Below are 15995 nucleotides of genomic sequence, written 5' to 3' on the forward strand. Positions count from 1 at the left end.
CCTCTTAGGCAGCTGTTTAAAAGGTGCAGAAAATTCAGAGGGAAAAGATGGCAACCCTACAATGAGGCTGAGGAGGGAAACACAGACAGGTTGCTTAGCAACAATGGAACAGGCCTTCTCCAATGCTGCCCATGTACCCAGAAGAACTAGAAAAATGAGGGAACCATCTTACGTTACAACAAAGTGAGAAAGACACCAAAAGGAACTTTTGGCTGTGCGATGCACAAGCTGCATCCCCACACAAGCCTTTTCGAGGATTAAAAATTATTCCTTTGCATGGATCCACCAGAGGGATATAGTTACAGAGTTATATAACTCATCCTGGCAGTCCAATAAAAGGAAATACAATTCACTTGAATTTCTTTTTCTTGTCCCCACTTTAGCACATGAAACAGCCTCGAATCCCAATGGCTAATAAGAAACTACCATATTTCCATCCACCACCACCACTCACAACAATTCCCCTCATTCGTTTTCTGTAATCAAATTATCTCTACGGAACTTATTCCTATGTCAGCTAATCAATCACCATTAGCCAGTCATTAAAAATTCACATACATAACTCATACTGGCTGCATTTGAAATCTACCGTCAGCATCAATAAGCTTTTATACAGACAGGCAAAAGTTCACTGTTTCCCCTTTTTAACTTTTTTAATTGGAAAAAATGGAAATCCCACCTACCTCTTTCACACTGAGGTCCCGTAAAGCCGTATGTGCAGGCACATCTGTTTGGTGCAACACATCTCCCTCCATTAAGGCACCCACTTTCGCAGACAGCTGCAAGTGGAGTAAGCAACACAGTTAATGGGATGCTTGAAGAGCCCGTGAATTCATTTATAAGTTTTACTTAGCTTCATTAATCATTCCATGCTCCCCTATGAAACACACACTGACAGAACCTGAAAAAATGTTTCTCAAAAGAAAGGCAAGGCTAAAACCTTTCTCCCCAATGTATTTGTTTTGAATTTGATAGGGGCAGGGTTTACATGGTGAAGAATTCAAACATGCAACTTATACAGACCAGGAAAAGTTTTTATCATGTGTTTTTGTTGATTATATAAACTACCGGTATACCCAGGAGTACTTGGGCATCCTTGTCACATGATTCTATTCAAGGAAGCAGCTACCTACTCAACACTTTCTGACACATTGGCCTGGTTTGATTTGCAGTTAATTATTTTAAACCCTGGATTGTTGTGAAAAAGTGGGAGCGAGCAAATATGCTGATTTTTGCCACTTGATTGCTCCGGCAGGGGATAAAATTCAGAGACAGGGTGTCCCTGGGTTGTTTTGCTCCTCCCGCTTGCAGCGGGGGTGATCAGGTATTAGGAACTAGCATGCTCATTCACTGCCACATTGTTCACAACAACCTAGGGTTTAAAAAACAACAACAAATGGGTTGTTGTGATGTGTGAACCAGGTCATTCTATAGGAACATAGGAAGCTGCCTTACACTCAGTCAGAATATTTGTCCATCTCACCTAGTATTGCCTATTTGGCCTGACAATGGCTCTCCAGAATTCAGGCAGGAGACTTGCATGTAATCTGCTACCCGATCCTTTTAGCAGGAGATTCAAGGATGTAAGCCGGGACAATCTGCATGCAGACTCTATAGTCCCTCTCCATTTTTATTCCCCCATCATCAGGAATAAAGAGGAGATCCAACCCAATAATCAGAGCTGGCCCAAGACATTTTCCTGCCCGAGGGAAAGGACAACATGACCCCCTCCCACTCTATGTACAAAGGCTGACTAGATGGGCAGTTGAATCTTTATCTGACACTGGCAATGGGACAGCATCCTCCACCACTCCTGAATGCAGCAGGCTAGCTTAGAGGGCACTGGGCAACCCATGTGGCTCATAGCTCTCTCCTCCAATACTTTGCTGCCACCTCCTAGCATCTGCTACCTGAAGCTACTCCCTCACTCAGCCTAATGGTAGGGCCGGCCCTGCCTATAATCCAATCCTATAATCACTCATCTCCTGCCTGTGCATCTATGGGACAGAGAGAAATTACTTTAAATCCACGTTAAGCGGCTATGTCGCCCCCACCAACACGTTTTTACTCTAGTGTAGGTGCAGGGACCCCGAGCTTTAAGAACTGGATGGAGCCCCCCCACACACACACACACCTACTCTAGAGTGAAAATGAAAAAGAACATAGCTGCTAGATACAGATTTAAAGTAATGTCTGTTTTGGCCCCAACACCATAGGCAGCAAGAAGCAGAAGGTATACATTTCCTTTGGCAGAAGACATATCGTGATAATAAAAACTTTAAAAGCTACTCAATCTTCCTATTTCTCTACAGTGCCAGGTTTAGTGCTCAAACATCCAGCCATTGTTAACTGGATGGTTTTTGAGTGGTGAATGCATGTCTCCCAGCAGTACTTGTGGCTGGATTCAAGCATTAGGGATTTTGTGCTGTGGTGGGGGTGAGTGAGGGGTCAAAGTCACCTGCCTTAAAGAACCATAGGCATAAAAATAATGTTGCTCAAAGGGATGAACGTTTTCTTTTCCCTCCTCCCACCCTGTTCTCTCTAGGAAACCTCACACAAATCTGCTCAACAAAATTACAGGCTTCTTTCTAAGAACATGATTTGCAGTTAAATGCATTATTACAAATCCACATTGCTTGGCACAACTACTCAGTGGAATATGGATGGGCTGGGACTCTGACAAACTTACTCATTTTTGACCAGGCTTTGGTGGTGCATGCCAAACTCCACGAACTACTTATCAAATGCATTTATAAACACAGTCACATAATTCAAAAGAGACCAGCAACCAACTCAACTATGACTTTTATTTGAAAAGCCACGGAGAAGTTTCCGTGTATGTGACCGAATGCCCTGATACTTTAAAATTCCATCAATCCCGTTGCAGAGGCAATACCAGTTCCAGGTTTTTCAAAGTCCTTGGGCAGGACAGCAGCAATGCATCGCTTTCCTTCAGTGGGTCTACCTTCTCACCACCGTTATCACCAGCTTCTATTGCTCCTCATCCTCTTTCTTGTTATTGCTGCCACTTGCTTGCTTGACAGAGAGCCAGTAAGCAAGCATGTATGTATTGTGTGTATAATTGCATTTATATCCCGCCTTTTTTCCTCCAAGGAACCCAAGGCAGCATACATGACCCTCCTCCTCTCCATTTTATCCTCACAACAACAACCCTGTGAGGTGGGTTGGGCTGAGGGTCTGTGACTGGCCCAAGTCACTCAGTGGGTTTCCATGGCAGAGTGGGGACTAGAACCCAGATCTCCTGACTCCCAGCCTGACACTTTAGCCACTACACCACACTGTCTCTAGTAGACAGTGTCATCTGCTGCTGCTCCATCTCACCACCACCATTGTTTGGGCCGGAGCGAGTGGAAGATGCCGTTTGCAACGGTGAAGAGGGAGAGCAACTCCTGAGGCTCTTATCAGTGGGTCCATGCTCTGGTGTGGGCCATTGGCAGATGCCCAACCTTGACGCCAGCCCTCTGCAAAGGGGCCCCTAAGAGAATGCATTATAACTATTCCCTTTCCCATTGCTATGCCAGTTTTGCAGCAGTGCACCACAGTGATGGCCACCAATTTGGATGGCTTTAAAAGGGAGTTGGATAAATTCCTGGAGGAGAAGGCAATCAATGGGTACTAGCCCTGATGGTTGTGTGCTACCTCCAGTATTCGAGGCAGTAAGCCTGTGTGCAGCAGTTGCTGGGGAACATGGGTGGGAGGGTGCTGTTGCACCGTGTCCTGCTTGTTCATCTCTGGCCGAAGGCTGGTTGGCCACTGTGTGAACAGAGTGCTAGACTAGATGGACCCTCGGACTGATCCAGCATAGCACTTCTTATGTTCTTAATTCATCATCCAGTCATATCTGGAAAAACAAAGCTATCCTGGACCTCACTTATTTGCATCCAGTGCTTGTTGCTCTCCAAAAACCACACACAGCGCAACACTTGCTTCTCCTGGGAGTGGCCTAGGGAGGCGTGTGAAGACCCCATCTAACCAGAAATGGCTGAGTGCACTGCAGTCCCCTCAGCCAAGCAGCAGCGCACCTATCTGCATGGCATGTGGGATGAGGCTTACAGGACATTCCGCAAAGAACCCCATGTAGTCTGCTTTTTATATTCAAAAGGGACTGGATGGTCCCCACAGCTAGCAATAAGGAAGTTCCAACTAATCGGCCCCTGCATACATAAAACCTTTCAAAGTCCTTGAGAATTTTAAGAATGCAAGAGCTGCAACATCAGGCACTATCCAATTATTATGAATTTGCCTGATGCTTATTTTAATTGTTTTAGTCAGAAAGAATTCCCCTGGCATCCATTGCAAAGTCACGTGCTAGCTTGAAAAATTCCACTGCAGTCAACTAGCAGCCCAGAATTTGTTGACTACAACAGTTGCGTTAGTCTCCTTCAGGGTGAATTTTACTAGCACTGTACCAAAAGTTCTTTCAGCTTGAAACACGGCTGCTGCTCCATGTTTCACAACAGCAGTGGCAGCAAGAAGTCCTCTCTTTCTGGTGGCTGCCATCATTCCACCCCACCCCAAACTAATCTGGCAACAAGAATACATGAAGATGTAACTTCATTCCCAGTGGTAAAGAGGTAAATTTTGTACTGCAGATTCTCATCATGACTGTCCCATAACCACAGCCTGAAGGAGAAACCAAAATTTGAGGAATATTTTAATACTGATCCATATCAAAAACACAATTGTAGGAATTTTCATCTGCATCAGGAGCAGGTCTGGCAGGGCACATGTTTTGCATGCAGAAAGCCTCATGTTTGATCCCCGGCATTTCCAGGTAGGGTAGGAAAAGCTCCTGCTTGAAATCATGGAGAGCTGCTGCCAGTCAGGGTCAACAATAATGGACCAGGTGGACCAAGGGGCTGACTCAGTATAAGGCAGCATCCTATGATCTTAACTGCCCATTCAAGACCAATCCACCACAAAATCCTTTGCATTAAAACATGGAATATATTGTTGCTGTGAAAATTAATTTCCTTCCAGCTATTGCAGCTAAGCTCAGATGGAACAGGAAAATATGTAGGGGTGAGGTGACAGTTGATGTCAGCACCACTGCAAATCGCTGTGGCTCCACTACCCCACTGGTCATTCCCATATTACTTCTTGTGAAGCGGGGAGGGCAACTCCTAGCTGGCAACCACTAGGAAGAGTTCTTCTTGCTGCCATTGGCACTGAAAACCAATGCCATTTTGTTCATGCACAAACACCCAAGTCCTTGCCCCTCCCCATATCACTGCCCATAAATGGGGCAGCAAGATAATGGGATCCATTTCAGCTGAGCCTTAACTGAATATTATGTTTACTTACGTTGTCCACAGTGTGTTCCTGTGTATCCCTTCTGACAGAGACAATGGTCATCACTACAACTTCCTCCATTCATGCACCTGATGTTGCAATGTTGCACTGGAAAATAAAGACAATGCATTACTCAGCTGTGTTGTCTAGAAGATCTAAACAGAAGGTAGCAATTATTCTTAATGCTTAATTTTGGTTAGCATTGGCCACAGGTACCGTCACATTGCAATCCAAATGCTTCATTATATCAAGACCTTTTGAGAGCCTACATCATGGGGAAACCCCATGAGAGAATTGGCAGATACAGAAGCAATCAGAAAATGTGCCTCAGTGGGAAAATGTAGAGCCAAGCTTTTGACATCAAAGCAGCGCAGAAGTTCTGAGGAATATATCATGCACATCCTCCTGTAAGAACCCTACTCTGCTTCTATAGGAGGACTTCTAATTCAAAGAATGAACTTAAGCTCTTGGATAATCCTGTGGGTAGGGAGGGTTTTGATGGGTGGATTGTCCACCCCATGTTATTGCAATTTTAAGAGAACCTGCACCTGCCAAATCTCTTCTGCCAACATTGAAGGCTCAAGAATACCTTTCAGAGCCAGATGTTGGCAGCCCAATGTTCAGAACGAAGAAGGTCAATGGTAAAAGTTTTCAATTTGAATCAGGGAGAGGAATATAGAGGACCTGTGTGTCCAATTAAGGCCTTCCTGCATGTTGAGACATTTACAAAGTAAGCTGTGGCATGGAAGCAGCATTGCATATTTCGAAGGTAGTGTTAACAGACTGCGTAATTACACAATCTGAGCTTCTAGTGATAACTTAAAAGCTACCACTCATCATGACAATCAGAATGCAGACAGGGGTATTGGAGGGACATTGCTGTATCCCTGCATATATTCTTGGTATTGCCTACTAGAGGGACAACCAGAAGTTCAATTTTTTAAGAAGTGCATTAAGAACATAGGAAGAGCCGTGCTGGATCAGACCATCCAATCCAGCATTATGTTCCCACAGTGGCCAACCAGCTGTTGACTAGCAACCCACAGGCAGGACATGAGTGCAACAGCATCCTCCCGCCCATGTTCCAAAGCAACTGGTGTACCTAAGCTTATTACCTCTATTTGAGGTAGCACATAGCCATCAGAACTAGTAGCCATTGATAGCCTTCTCCTCTAGTCTAACCCTCTGAATTGCTGGCCATCACTACATCTTATGGAAGTGAATTCCAAAGTTTAACTATGTGCTGTGTGAAGAAGAAGTCCATCCTTTTATCTGTCCTGAACCAATCAAGTTCATGTGATGACCCCATTGGGTTCTAGTATGTTGAGAGAAGGGGAAAATGTCTCTCTATCCACATTCTCCACACCATGCATAATTTTGTATCTTGTCTTTCATTACTTATCCTCTCATTCCATTTCTTTATTTATGTATTTATTTCATTTATACCCCACTTTTTTGCCCAAAATTGAGACTCAATTTTATTTATTTATTTTACATTTCTATATGGCTCAAAAGCTGAAGCTCTCTGTGCAGTTCACAAAAATTAACTCAATAGCACTCATTATCAAGATAATCCCTTAGTTTTCCTTGGATGGGTAACTTGTGGCCCTCAGATGTTTTGGCCTACAACTCCCATCTGCCCTAGCCCCTGGTGAGGCATGATGGGAGTTGTAAGCCAAAACATTTAGAGGGCCACAACTTGTCCACCCCAGTTTTAGATGAAAGATATAGAAATTAGGCTAAGCTGTCTTCCTCTACAGAAATCCTTTCATGATCTACCCCATTTATTCCAATGCCACTAACCAGTAGCCAATATGTAGAATCTAACAGGCTGGCAAAACTTGAAAGCCTGCATGGCAGGGTGCCGATAATAAGGATGAAGTGGGAAGGAACACTTAAACCCTGGGTTCTTCACTGCTGTAAAAGGGAGGAAAAAATCTCTTGCAGTTTAGTTCTTTGCTTGCTGTAGGAGAACAGATGCCAACTAGAGCAGACACTCTAAATATGGAGCCAGGAAATGGATTCCATCTCAACAGGAACCACATGAAAAGCTCCTCCTGAGATAAGATTATTGTCAGGTTCGCATTTTGTTGTACTTTAAAAGAGAACAGAATACCTAATATGTTAGCTGATGTGTTCAGAATGACATGGCAATGAATACAGTTAACAAGAAACCACTGTATTTTCTGGACAGGTAGAAAGCCCACTGGCAACCTGCATCCTTTTATAATATTTGGCATCTTGCAATCCAGTAAGGAAGAAATAATAATAATTTTAACTTTATTGCAACCTCTTCCCCCAAGTTACCAAATAAACTACCTATATTGCAAACCTATTAAATTATTAATATTCTTATTAACTACCGTGCTTTCGATAAATAAAAGAGCATACCATCTTTAACATCATTTATTCTCACATCTCGGGTGAAAATTAGGCCATAAGACATTATTCCCATTTTATTGATTGGAGGCTAACACAGAGAGAGACAATGAGCAGTTTTGCACATCACACTAAACCACCCTGCGAATAAGCCACCGTGGGTTGGTTGTTTGCGAAACAATCCACAGTCCACCCAACAGACGAATGGGCTTGTCATGGATCTACCATTCCAGCCAGCTCCAGCATGTATCCCAGGGGACTTTGCGGCAAAACCCATCTTGTCTCTGCATCCCAGTCCTCTGCCAACTACGATCACTATCCCTTTTCATTTCCTGGCTTTTTTATATTTCAGTGCCTCAAATTTGCACAATTGACGTCACTCTGATTGCTACCACTTTTCGTTCCCCAGCACAAGTTGGGTTGGGAGTTTTTAAATAGTTATTTCCATTGGACTTTCACAAGTGTGCTCTTTTGGCTGTCTAATCTGTTTGGTCTTGACTGGTCAATTTCTTGGTCAATTTCCGCTGTCAAAGGCAGTAGGGAAGGGGAATAGATACCGAACACTGCCGAACGCTCTGCCATGAAATCAATTGGACAGGGTCAGACTAGACAAGATGTTAAATATGTCTTTGCATGTAACATACAGATACCTGCCAATGGGGAATTTTGTCTCAATGCAAATAACAGCTTCTAAGGAGCTCTTTTCATGAGTAAGGAAAATGTTAAATCCCCCCCCCCGGCCGCCTTGATCCCAATGACTAGGATCCTTCCCAGTGGCTGCTATTTGCATTTTTAAAACCCTGCATGTGAAATATAAAGATGTATTTAATATCTCATCTAGTTCGGCCCTTAAAAGAGCTTAACTTCAGTAGATTGTGCCAAATGTATCTGCGGCTCTGCAGAGTAATTATCTGGTGGAGTCTATATTCAGTTATACGCCATCCTAAGTAGTTCAGAAAAGAAGTGGGCAGTGGCTTTAAAATGTATGGTCCAATTTAGCTTTATAAAGTCTTAGGAAAACAGAAGGGATTAGAAAACACATAGGAAATGATATCATCTGTCAGGCGGGGTAGGAACTTAAACCACAAACTGATTCCAATTAGAGTAAAGCATGCCAAAAGTTAACTTCCATTCCCACATGATTACCAAAGCCATTTAAATACTTTGAGATAATAAGTTTAACAGTAGCTTAAATACTGTTTTAAAAAAGACCAACACCTTAGCTTTTCAAGCTATAGGCTACGACTTCCTCTATCTTTCTCTTATACAGAACTATAATTGGAGATGGAGGGAGAGGAGCTTCCATAATTTGCCTTAATTGTTTTCAAACAAGCTTTTTCCAAAGTAAATACTTTCTCATTCAGTCTTAATTATCTGGCAGGCTAGGAACTTAAATCATCGTTTTCAGAGGAATTGTTTAAGGCTTGGGTGTGGTTGCATGTATTCACCCTGCTGAAGAAATAATGGTAAAAGTTGTTTTCTTATTACATTACAGTAAAAGAGCAAGGATGGGGTCCATTCAATCCAAATTAAGGAGGAGCCATAGAGTAGAGGCAGAGAGCACATGCTCTGCATGTATAGAGAGTCCCACATTCAACCTCTGGCGATGCATCTCTAGTTACAAGGAAACAGCCTCCTCCTGGAAACGTTGGAGAGAAGGCTGCCAACTGGAGCAGGCAATGTTGTGCTAGAAAGGACTATGGGCTGACTCAATGTAAAGCAGTTCATAGAATCATAGAATAGTAGAGTTGGAAGGGACCTATAAGGCCATCGAGTCCAACCCCCCCCACCCCACCCGCTCAATGCAGGAATCCACCCTAAAGCAGTTCCAAATGTACAATTTACATGGACTCAGAGGTAAATCAAAACATTTAGCTGTTCAAGGTAATGGACAAGTTGCCCCTTACACTCTCAGGAGATGTACAGAAGCAAACTGGATTGGCTGTTGAATTTTATTTCAACACAGGTGAAGAGTTGTTGTCCTCCACACCACACCAGGGAACAGCAAGATAGCTTAGGGGTGCAGGTCAGGCCTTGTGGCCCACAGAGGGGAGTGGAAGGGCGCTCATGAAGAATGGCCAGGAGACTGCTGCTGTTGCTCCATAGCATCTGGTGCCTGAGATGATTGCCTCATTCTGCCTAATGGTAGGGCCGGACCTGCATGGAATTATTCCATTGTAAATTGGGAGGGGAATCGAATACGAAGAGCTCTAATCACAACTGCACAGTAACACTATGGATGCTGAAGAATTTTGTGCAGTTCTCATTTTTAAGTGAGTCGGCTTAATTTGCACTTCATGGACAAATAGACGGATTGGGACGTATCCAACGTTAGTCCTACTTAGAGTAGACCCATTGAAATGAATTGTACTTAAGTTAGTCATGACTAACTTAATTCCCATGCATTTCAATGGGTCTACTCTACGTAGGACTAACATTGACTACTAACCCAGATTAAGCACTTCTCTGAATTTTGTGGTGCCGTTTTCTGCTCAAAGAAATACATACAAAAAGAGGTATTTTAGGGGGGAAAGGTGTACAGAAATATGTGTTTCTCCCTCATGATGTGATAATTGGCACAAGCATAGATGGCTTTAAAAGTGGGATTAGACAAACATAATAGAGGATAGGTATATAAATGGCTACTAGTCGTGATAACTAAATGGATCCTACCTGTTTAGAGGCAGTATACCCCTGAATAACAGTTGCTGGTATGCAACAGCAGTGGTGGGCTACTGCAATCAGGTCCTACTGGTGGATTCCCTGGGAGCATCAAGCTAGCCTAGCCTTCCAGATGCTCTCCAGCTGCTTTGGACTTCAACTCCCAGGATTTCTGGCCACTGGCCATGCTGACTTGAGCAAATGGGAGTTGAAGTCCAAAACATCTGTAGGGCACTAGATTAAGGAAGGCTGAGCTAACCAGTGTTGGAAACAGGATGAAGGAATACATGGACCTTTTCTCTGATCCAGCAGGACTCCTCTTGTATTCAAGAGAGAGTGGACCCACACCCATCCACAATCTCTTTGAAATGCCTGAGGAAGAACCGAATTGCCGGAAAACATCTGTGAGGTCTAAGAGGATAAATGCAGAGGAGGATCTGGAATTTTTTTTAAGACAGTCATAGCTGTCTTCACCAGCCATGTCTCAGTTTTGAGGTTCACACAAAGAACAGATGTAAAGCATTAAGCATCTCAGGCTGTTGTTTGGTTTAGGGAGCGGGGGGGAAACTACCATATTTAAGAAATTTATTTATCAATGAATCATTGATTGAATAATAAAGTCTGAGGTTGAATAATAGTTAAATTCCACCAAAAGCATTTGTGTTTATAGAGGACCTTTCTGAAAATGGTGAGTAAAGTGGGAGAACATGACAGAGATGTATAAAGTGGTCTATGGTGTGGAGAAAGTGGATCTCACAATACCAGAGCATAACAGAGTCATCCAATGAACTGAATTGGTGGGAGATTCAGGACAGATAAAAGGAAATACTTCTTCACCCAACACATAATTTAACTGTGGAGTTCACTACTGGAGTTCAGAATGTAGTGATGGTCACCAACATCCCCTGCTGCCATCTCTCAGCATCTGCTGCCTGAGGCAACCGCTTCACTTTGCCTAATGGTACGGCCAGCCCTAGCAACAGGCCACTACCTAGAGTAACCTCAGGGGGAAAAAACCCTCTCATAAGTTGCTGTAGATGTTGGCCAAGTCCCAAGGAAGGTGTTTCCACACATCAACAGGTATTGGGGCTTCAAGCAACAGCAGCAGAGTCTCCTGCAGTAGATACTGATATGAATGGTACTCATATTACTTCCCACTAGGGATGTGCTCCACTTCTCCTCGGACCAGAGAAGCAGGAGCAGATCGAGAGGCTTCGCCTCCCCTTAAGGCGGAGGCGAAAAGGATCGGGGGAGCCGCGGAGCATTGTGGAGCGGATCAAGGTGAAGGCGGATCCTTCGCCTTGATCCGGAGCTCCGCAAAAAAGGTAAGGGGGGTTTACTTGGACCTGCCGCTGTCGTTGCCGCCCATGCGGCGATGGCGGCAGAGTCAGGTAAGGGGGAGGGGGGGTCTTACCTGCATCCGTCCGCGGTCCCGCGGCTGCTTCAACTGAGCCCGAGGACTCAAACAGGAAGACTAGGCCGCAACTGTGGCCTGGTCTTCCTGTTTGAGTCCTCAGGCTCAGTTGAAGCAGCCGCGGGTCCGCAGACGGACGCAGGTAAGGGAGAGGGGGGAGGGGGGTTTACCTGGCCCTGCAGCCGCCGCTGCCCATGCAGCGACGGTGGCAGAGCCAGGTAAGGGGGTCTTACCTGCATCCATCGCAGCCTGTCACCACCTTCACTAGAGCCCGCAGCTCAACCAGGAAGTGTAGGCCGCAATCGGGGCCTACAGTTCCTGGTTGAGCCGTGGGCTCTAGTGAAGCTGGGATGGGCCGGGACAGGCACAGGTAAGGGGGAGGAGGGAGGGGGGCCTTACCTGGCACCACTCCCCGCCGTTGCAGAGCTCCGATTCGGAGCTGGAGCTCTGCAGCGGAGCGGAGTGGACCCTAGGCGGATCGAGGCGGGGCGGAGCGGGCCCAATCCGCAATTTGTGGATCAGGCACGAAGAGGATCAGGGGGTCCGTGCACATCCCTACTCCCCACTACTCAGACTTCCCATTGCCTCCTCTGCTGCCTGCTTCCCTGCTGCCAATCGTATACCTCAAACATTTGCTATTACCACTGGATATATATTTTTAATGAATGGGATGGTCTTTATGAAACATTGGCAGGGGGACTAATAACTTTTGTGTGCTTTTTGCGAGGCCTAAGTATGTGTGTACATACATGTGTGTACATGTCCTTTTGTGACATTCACCATCATAACATGGCAATGATGCAGGGGATCCATCACTATGAGTTTCCTGTTTTACGACTAGGGTGACAAAAGGATCAATCACATGACATTATAGTAGTCCATAGCATCCTGAGAAATTTCTGAAACTGTGGTTGATTCAGGATACAATAAGTTGGACCCTTAGCTTTTATTTGAAAATCCACAAAACTACTTGCCTCCAAGCTACACTAGCACACCCAAAGTGTTATAATGAATAAAGTAAACTCCACAGACAGCCAGTTTTTCCTGAATCTCATTTCTGCTGGCAGATGATTAGCTAAGGGCAGGTATCAACCTCAGGTTGAATAGGGCCTTGTGCTAACAGTGGGCAGCCCTGACAAAGCAAATAAATAAGCAAATGAAACAGAGAGCAGAACTGCTTTACATTGTCAAGCAAATTGAGATCTAGTAATTTATGCAACCCATGTTGCCTATAACTGGAGTTGCTTCATAAGAACATAAGAAGAACCACGCTGGATCAGACCAAACCCCTATCTAGTCCAGCATTCTCTTCCCACAGTGGCCAAGCACATGCCCCAACGGGAAGCCCATAAACATGAGGGCAACAGCACCCTCCTCATTGTATTCTCCAGCAAGTAGTATTCAGAGACATACTGTCTCCGATACTGGATATAATACACAGCCATCATGATTAGCAGCCACTGACAGCCTTATGCTTCCTATCCTATATGGTATTATTTTACTTAGGACAAATGTTTACCCTGCTTTTCATCCCCTAATGGGAGTCTTGAACTATTTCAAAGAGCCCATAAAAACATTATAAACCAATTTCAGAAGGGTAATACCATTTTTTAAAAAAAATTCAGAGGTAACTGACTTCAAAACTAGGTCATTTAACTCTTCCAAAAACCACCCCTGTCTTTCTCTGATGTTGGGTTACCAGATGTCACAGGGGCATCTGCACAAGCAAGTAAAAAAAAAAAGATTTCCATCTCCTCTTGTTTGTCTCAGTAATTTTGAGTGCTGCTGTCAGCTACGGTAGAGAGAACATGAAGAATTTTCCAGAAAGCATATAACAACTGGCAAGCCAAATGAAATTGCCAATATATGGTACTGGTTATTTTTAATTTGGCCATAAGGAATGTCTGCAATAGCTAGAACCCGTCACTAGATTGCCTTAGTTGTGGTAAATGATTAATACTGAGTCAGTGTTTCGTTGTCTGAACTACCAATTGACTGTCAAGTTAAAACATACCACCTTGCCGGCTTAAGAGCATAAGTAGAAAAGACTAGTCTAGCCTTGGAATGCATACCTGATTTTGAGCCACAGGACGGAGCAATCTGGCCAGTTGGACATGTGCACATGTTTGGTCTTGAGCAAAATCCATCTCCACAGGAATGTCTACAAATTGCTGATTAAAAAAACAAAAACAAAAAAGCTATCAACAGAGGAACATACCTTAAAGCAGGCACAGGCAACAATAAAAACACAGAATTAATAGAAGAAAAGCAAGATCGAACCAACAGACCTGCTTACACACCAAGGAGGGCTAGATTGGGGGCCCAAGACTGGGGGGCCCACTCCTGCCTTAACCAAATAAAGCTGATCCTTACAATTGGTAAAGGGGGCATTAGCGTGGGTGGGGAGGGTAGAGGACTGGGGAGGCTGGCTTATGGGGAATCCTCTGGCCTCCTCAGCCTCCCTGATGCCTCAGCTAGATGGGTGAAAAAGCCCATCTAGCTCAAATGCTAGCAGAAGAAACGTGGAGCCAAAGATCAACTCTGCCACTCCTCTCGCTCTGCGCTGGATGAATTTGGAGGTTTAAGGCCATCTCCATAGGATTACACACCTGGTGTTGTGTGCAAATGTACAAGCAGGAGGCAAAGAGGCATTCCTTCAATCAACGAAAGCATGCAATACACAAATATTTGCCCTGGTTTATGGGAAACATTTTTCAGAGCTGTTCCACAAAATTGTATCACTCCTGCATTGTCATAACTAGAGGACCTCTGGTTTTGTTAAGCAGGAACCTGAGGAGGAAGAGCTCACCAATGAGTCAGTCAGGAGTGGGTGAACTTGGCACACCACTCCCAATACGTCTTTTCTTTATGCAGGTGTTCTCATGTTTAAACTGCTATGTTCAAACACGAAATTGCATCCTGCATTTGCCCAAAGACTGGTGTTTATTCCTTCTGCCCTTCCTCTCTGGTGATCCACTATAGGAACAACTGAGATTTACCAGAGTGACCTATTTTCTCCATGGCCATTATTGCACCAGAAGTCACAAAATGGAATCTGGTACACCTCGCTCTGGCTTGAAGGGGTTTAGGGCAAAATGCCCTTTGGTTTGTACCCAATCCTAATCATGTCATTGTCTCTTTCCAATGGGCTTACTTAGCAGTAACAACATCATGAAGCAGCTGTAATTCATTTAGCACCAAACAGCTAGCTGTCTCTTAAATTTCCCACAATCCCCTTAAAGTAGTGTCACTCTAGGGCATTGTGGGAAATTTAAATGGCACAGCTGCCTAGCACTGAATGGAGGCCCCAGCTGTTAGTGGTGGACCCTGTTGGAATACTGAGGCCCCAATAGTTGTCTAAGGAGGTGGAATGCCAATGCTGGATATAGTCAGCATATGTTTAGGCAGAAGAAAGTCCTACTGACGTCTATGGGGTTTACTTTCTAGTGAACGTGCATAGAATTTAAGCTTTAGATTTATTTTAAATGGAAGTGGCAGGGAGATTCTCTATACATCCTTGCAGCAACATACTCTACATGTTACAGTGGTAGTATGCAGCAGCTAAATTGCTGAAGTTGTTTGAAGCAGCATCCTTTATTTATTTATAACAGCTAACATGTAGATCAGCCACAGATTGAGGAAATAAATGAAAGGATATGGGAATGGTACTGAAACAATAGGAAAGAAATACTGAGCTACATTAAGGCCAACACACACACAGAACCACAACTTACGGACTATGCACTGATTTCCACCAGGTAATGTTTTCCATCCGGGACAACAGTAGGCATTGTAACGTGATCCACATACATTGGGTCTACAAGATGGATAAAAGAAAAATATATATAATTTTTAAGCCTCTATAGTTTTTTAAGCCTCTATACACATACGCACAAATAATGTCAAAGAAGAGGGGTGATCTTGAAAGAAAGTTTGTATCTTTGCTATTCGGGAGTTCTCTCCCATTGCTACAAAAGGATTCAGCATTTCTAACATATGATAGATTTATAACATATGATAGATTTAAAGGAATGGCTGCAACACTTGAGTTGAACCTGTAGCTTTCTTATATATAACTATATTCTTCATGGCAAGACCTAAGGGGCACTGTTGGCTCCGAATCACCTCTAAAGAGAGTCTCTCTCCACCTCTCTCTCTTTCGTTCACACATGCTCTCTCCCTCTTTTTGCAGTAGCTATTCAGGGTCTCTTTAGCTTTGCCTTTTAGT

General features: G+C 44.1%; 1 protein-coding gene across 1 annotated transcript in view; it reads right to left on the reverse strand.

Moving 5' to 3' along the window:
- FBN1 (fibrillin 1) overlaps nt 1-15995 on the reverse strand; it is a 200171-nt gene that overhangs the window by 160659 nt on the left and 23517 nt on the right. Inside the window, exons 2-5 of the mRNA XM_063142808.1 lie at nt 15502-15584; nt 13840-13938; nt 5326-5421; nt 684-779 (exon numbers count right to left, since the gene is read on the reverse strand). Coding sequence (XP_062998878.1) covers nt 684-779; nt 5326-5421; nt 13840-13891 — 244 coding nt within the window. The 5' untranslated portion in view covers nt 13892-13938; nt 15502-15584. The remainder of the gene's footprint in view (nt 1-683; nt 780-5325; nt 5422-13839; nt 13939-15501; nt 15585-15995) is intronic.

This window comes from Elgaria multicarinata, chromosome 16 (genome assembly GCF_023053635.1).
Source record: "Elgaria multicarinata webbii isolate HBS135686 ecotype San Diego chromosome 16, rElgMul1.1.pri, whole genome shotgun sequence".
Taxonomy (NCBI): Eukaryota; Metazoa; Chordata; class Lepidosauria; order Squamata; family Anguidae; genus Elgaria; species Elgaria multicarinata.